This window comes from Rhipicephalus sanguineus, chromosome 4 (genome assembly GCF_013339695.2).
Source record: "Rhipicephalus sanguineus isolate Rsan-2018 chromosome 4, BIME_Rsan_1.4, whole genome shotgun sequence".
Taxonomy (NCBI): Eukaryota; Metazoa; Arthropoda; class Arachnida; order Ixodida; family Ixodidae; genus Rhipicephalus; species Rhipicephalus sanguineus.
In genome coordinates, this window is record NC_051179.1 from 92515194 (window position 1) to 92518323 (window position 3130).

Sequence of the window (3130 nt, forward strand, 5' to 3'; positions counted from 1 at the left end):
TTCCTTCATGCAGTCATTGTCCATTTAGTGGCGTGTGTAGTGGGATTGGCTGTGGTGCTAACTCGTCAGAGGGGCCGTGGCAAATTAGGAGGAGAGAGGACCACCTGGGGAAGCCTCCTCTCCCAACCTTACCTCTCCGCCCATTTTTTTCGCCGGTCGGAAATGGCAGATAAGCCCGGCTAGCCGCACGAACCCGACATTCTGTCGCCAGCAACAGCAGGAGTCAGGTCGGCCACGTTTCTTGACGTCCAAGTCGCCATCGGACTACAGCCACCCCGTCAGTGAGACCGCCTTCCCGTCGTTCGAAAAAAAAGGAATGGGGGCCCGAAGTACCTGCCGGCCTGGCCGCTGCTTTTTTCGTCGTTCTACGTTACTCCTTACGGTGATTATTCGCTTGGCTGCAGCAGCCCCCGTCTCTGGTCCAGCCGCCACGACCAGCAGAAACGACTCCATGTTTGACGCTGCCGCGGCAATGGCCGCTGACCACGTCGAACACGCCAGCAATGCCAGTGGACTCGGAAATCATCTAGCCGACGGCTCATCGCATCTCTGGGAAGCGTTCGCCGACCAGAAGTTGCAAGCCGCCAACGCTTCTGACAACGCCATCTTCAACACGACCGGCAAAGTGGTAAGTCATGCGAAGCCCCCGAGTTCTTAGTGTTTTTTTAACTAGCACTCGTTCGATCAGTGGAACTGAAAAAAAAAAAATAGGGAGAAGGGGAGGGCAGGCAAGGACGTCGCTTAACTAACTGAATTTTATTTCTGTGTGTGTTTGGCTATTTATTTAGAGGCGCGGATAGAATTAAAAAAATCGGTTTGCACAGCGACGTCGTTGTATGTTCGCTCTTTGTCCCTCCTGTTCCTTTTTTTTTTCTGTCTCTCTCTTCCGCATGCTGGAACCAGTGTTGTAGCTATCAACCAACTAGTTCGGTTGAATACCGTTCAGTGTTTTTTTTTTCTTCTCATTTAACACTTGTGCAAGTAAACGTGGCAGGGCAATCGTGAGAGGAGCCCGAACCTAGTTATATGGATGAGCTACAAAGGCGCGAAAACCAAGTGGTGCCGCGCTGTGAATAAGCTTCGTGTGCAAAGACCTCGCTTTTCCAGGCGACGGAATGTGTTAGCCTTCCCGATTGTTTTAAAGAACTGACGTTCACGTTCGGTGACGTTCGAGGTTTCAGTAATGGCAATTTGTGTGAGTTTTAGTGTCAGGGCCCCCAATCTGCTCGCGTACGTAAGCCCTTGCGTTCCTTCTATTCTCCGTGGGTGCTGCTGGGAATACAAAGGAACGCAAGGGCGTACGTATACGTACCGCTTGGGGTCCCCGGCACTAAAATTCTCCTGTATTTGTCATAGCGCGTTGGCTCCGGCAACATTTATTATTGAACGACTAGTTCCTCGGCAGTTTCCCTCATATGGTGCCATTCTCTTTCCAATCAGCAGGTGCGGCACAAGCGGACTCACCACGGCCATCACCTCCACCACCACCACTGGTCAACCGGTCAGACTCACGGCGCTGGTGACCTCGGCCCGGCCCAGCAGTTCGACAACGTCTTGTTCCGGACCATGGGGGTGCTCGACGCCAACACGTGCCTGTCAAAGTTCGTGTGCGAGATCGTGGCACGCCGCGGTGCTAGCAGCTTCATCGGGACGACGATCGGGAGCCTCTTCGCGGGCTTTGCCCACGCGCCTCCGTCCAGTCCTGCGCACGGGCTTTGGCGAGCCGCTGCTATCGGCAAACACGGCTGGCTGCCTGTTTGCACCAACGCCTTCCCGCACTGCTCGTCTCGCTTCTCAACCGCCCTGTCCATACTGAACCTCATCGGATGAAAAGTCACCTCGTAGGAGTGTTTGGAGATACCATTTACCTAGAGGCTACACGAAAATGCCTCTCTAGTCACGTCTGCAACTACCGAAATCGAAGCACCGAACGTGCCAAGCTCCCTGAAAGCAAGTTTCTTATGCTGTGATTATACTTTTTTTGTTTTAGCGATGGGTCGTCTAGTCAATCTTCAATAAATAAGTGTTTGTTCGAAAGCAACTGTGTTCGTTTTATAAGCACTCTTGCGGGGCCATTTCTATAATTGGAAATCGGCTTTCCTCGAGCGCTTTATTTATTATGCATCTCGCACAAGATGTCTCAACATTCACGCTGTGGAAGTGGCCATACATAGCTTGCATTGACGTCACCGTGACCGCCATCTTTGTGAACAAACTGGTTGACACGCAGGGTGAACTCTTGCCTAAAGTCCCAAGATTTTTCCTTTTTACTTAAGTACCGACAACTGCCTCCTTTCCCGGCCCTCTCTCGCGCGCAGCTGGCGTCCGACGCCATTTTCTTCCTAACTTCGAAGATTTACAAAGCCATGTGCGTCTAAGAACATTAGCCACGCATCTTTCAGCGGACAATATGCTACCGCTACGCGCCTTTCTCCTCCCGTCAACCCCCTGTCACTAGTGAATGGGGCACGCGTTTCACCGGGTGCTGGAAAAATGTTAGGAAGAACATGGCTACCGAAAACGAGCGTTAGCCAACGATATTCGTCGGCGGCGCTTCAATGGTTGTCGGTACTTAAGAAAGAACAGGGAAAAATCTAGAGACTTTACTCTTGCCCGAACGCGCGGAGCAAGAAACGGTGACATCAGATTAGTTCCGGTGCCCCCTCCAATCCTTTGTGTTCCTCCTTGGCGCAGCTGGCGAACAGAAGAGAGAGGGGAGAACACAAAAGAACGCGCGGGGAGGGAACGACTGGGTGTCCTCCGCCGAAGTGACACTAATGAGATTAAAAACTCACGGTGGCCGCCATGTTTGTGAACCAGCGCAAAGAACCTGTCTGTGAGGTCACGTGCAAGCTATATGTATAGAATGCGCCGTGCAGATATCTTAACGTGAAGGAAAGATGACTTAAGGGCTCGTTTTTCTTTGTTAAACACAGTATTAATGAGAACAGACAATAGTGCCATAGAAAGTATAGGGGATGTTATTTGGAGTAATTAGGATATAAAAGTAAAGTGGACGAAAAGATAACTTTCCGCCGGCAGGGACCGAACCTTCAAATAACGCGTCCGATGCTCTACCACTGAGCTAAAGGCAACGGCGGCGGTCTTCCCCCCGTCCACTTTATGGGGT

The 3130-nt window shown here is 51.5% G+C and overlaps 1 protein-coding gene across 2 annotated transcripts; it reads left to right on the forward strand.

Annotated features, from left to right (window-relative positions):
• Positions 1-1918, forward strand: LOC119388871 (uncharacterized). 2 transcript variants are annotated; one of them, XM_037656249.2, is made up of 3 exons: positions 1-528; positions 580-628; positions 1441-1918. In XM_037656249.2, the coding sequence occupies exons 1-3, from the start codon at positions 317-319 to the stop codon at positions 1828-1830; spliced, it is 651 nt and encodes a 216-aa protein (XP_037512177.1). In that variant the 5' UTR covers positions 1-316; the 3' UTR covers positions 1831-1918. The 2 variants fall into 2 exon arrangements, with proteins under 2 accessions (XP_037512177.1, XP_037512178.1); XM_037656250.2 differs by having other exon boundaries at positions 1444-1918.
• The last annotated feature ends 1212 nt before the right edge of the window (positions 1919-3130 follow it).

Excerpts from the sequence above, each read along its gene's own strand:
- LOC119388871 (XM_037656249.2), top strand. The coding sequence starts at position 317 with ATGGGGGCCCGAAGTACCTGCCGGCCTGGCCGCTGCTTTTTTCGTCGT. Across the intron at positions 529-579 it reads AGTGGACTCGGAAATCATCT|AGCCGCCAACGCTTCTGACA; the intron begins AGCCGACGGCTC and ends CCAGAAGTTGCA. Across the intron at positions 629-1,440 it reads TCAACACGACCGGCAAAGTG|CAGGTGCGGCACAAGCGGAC; the intron begins GTAAGTCATGCG and ends CTTTCCAATCAG.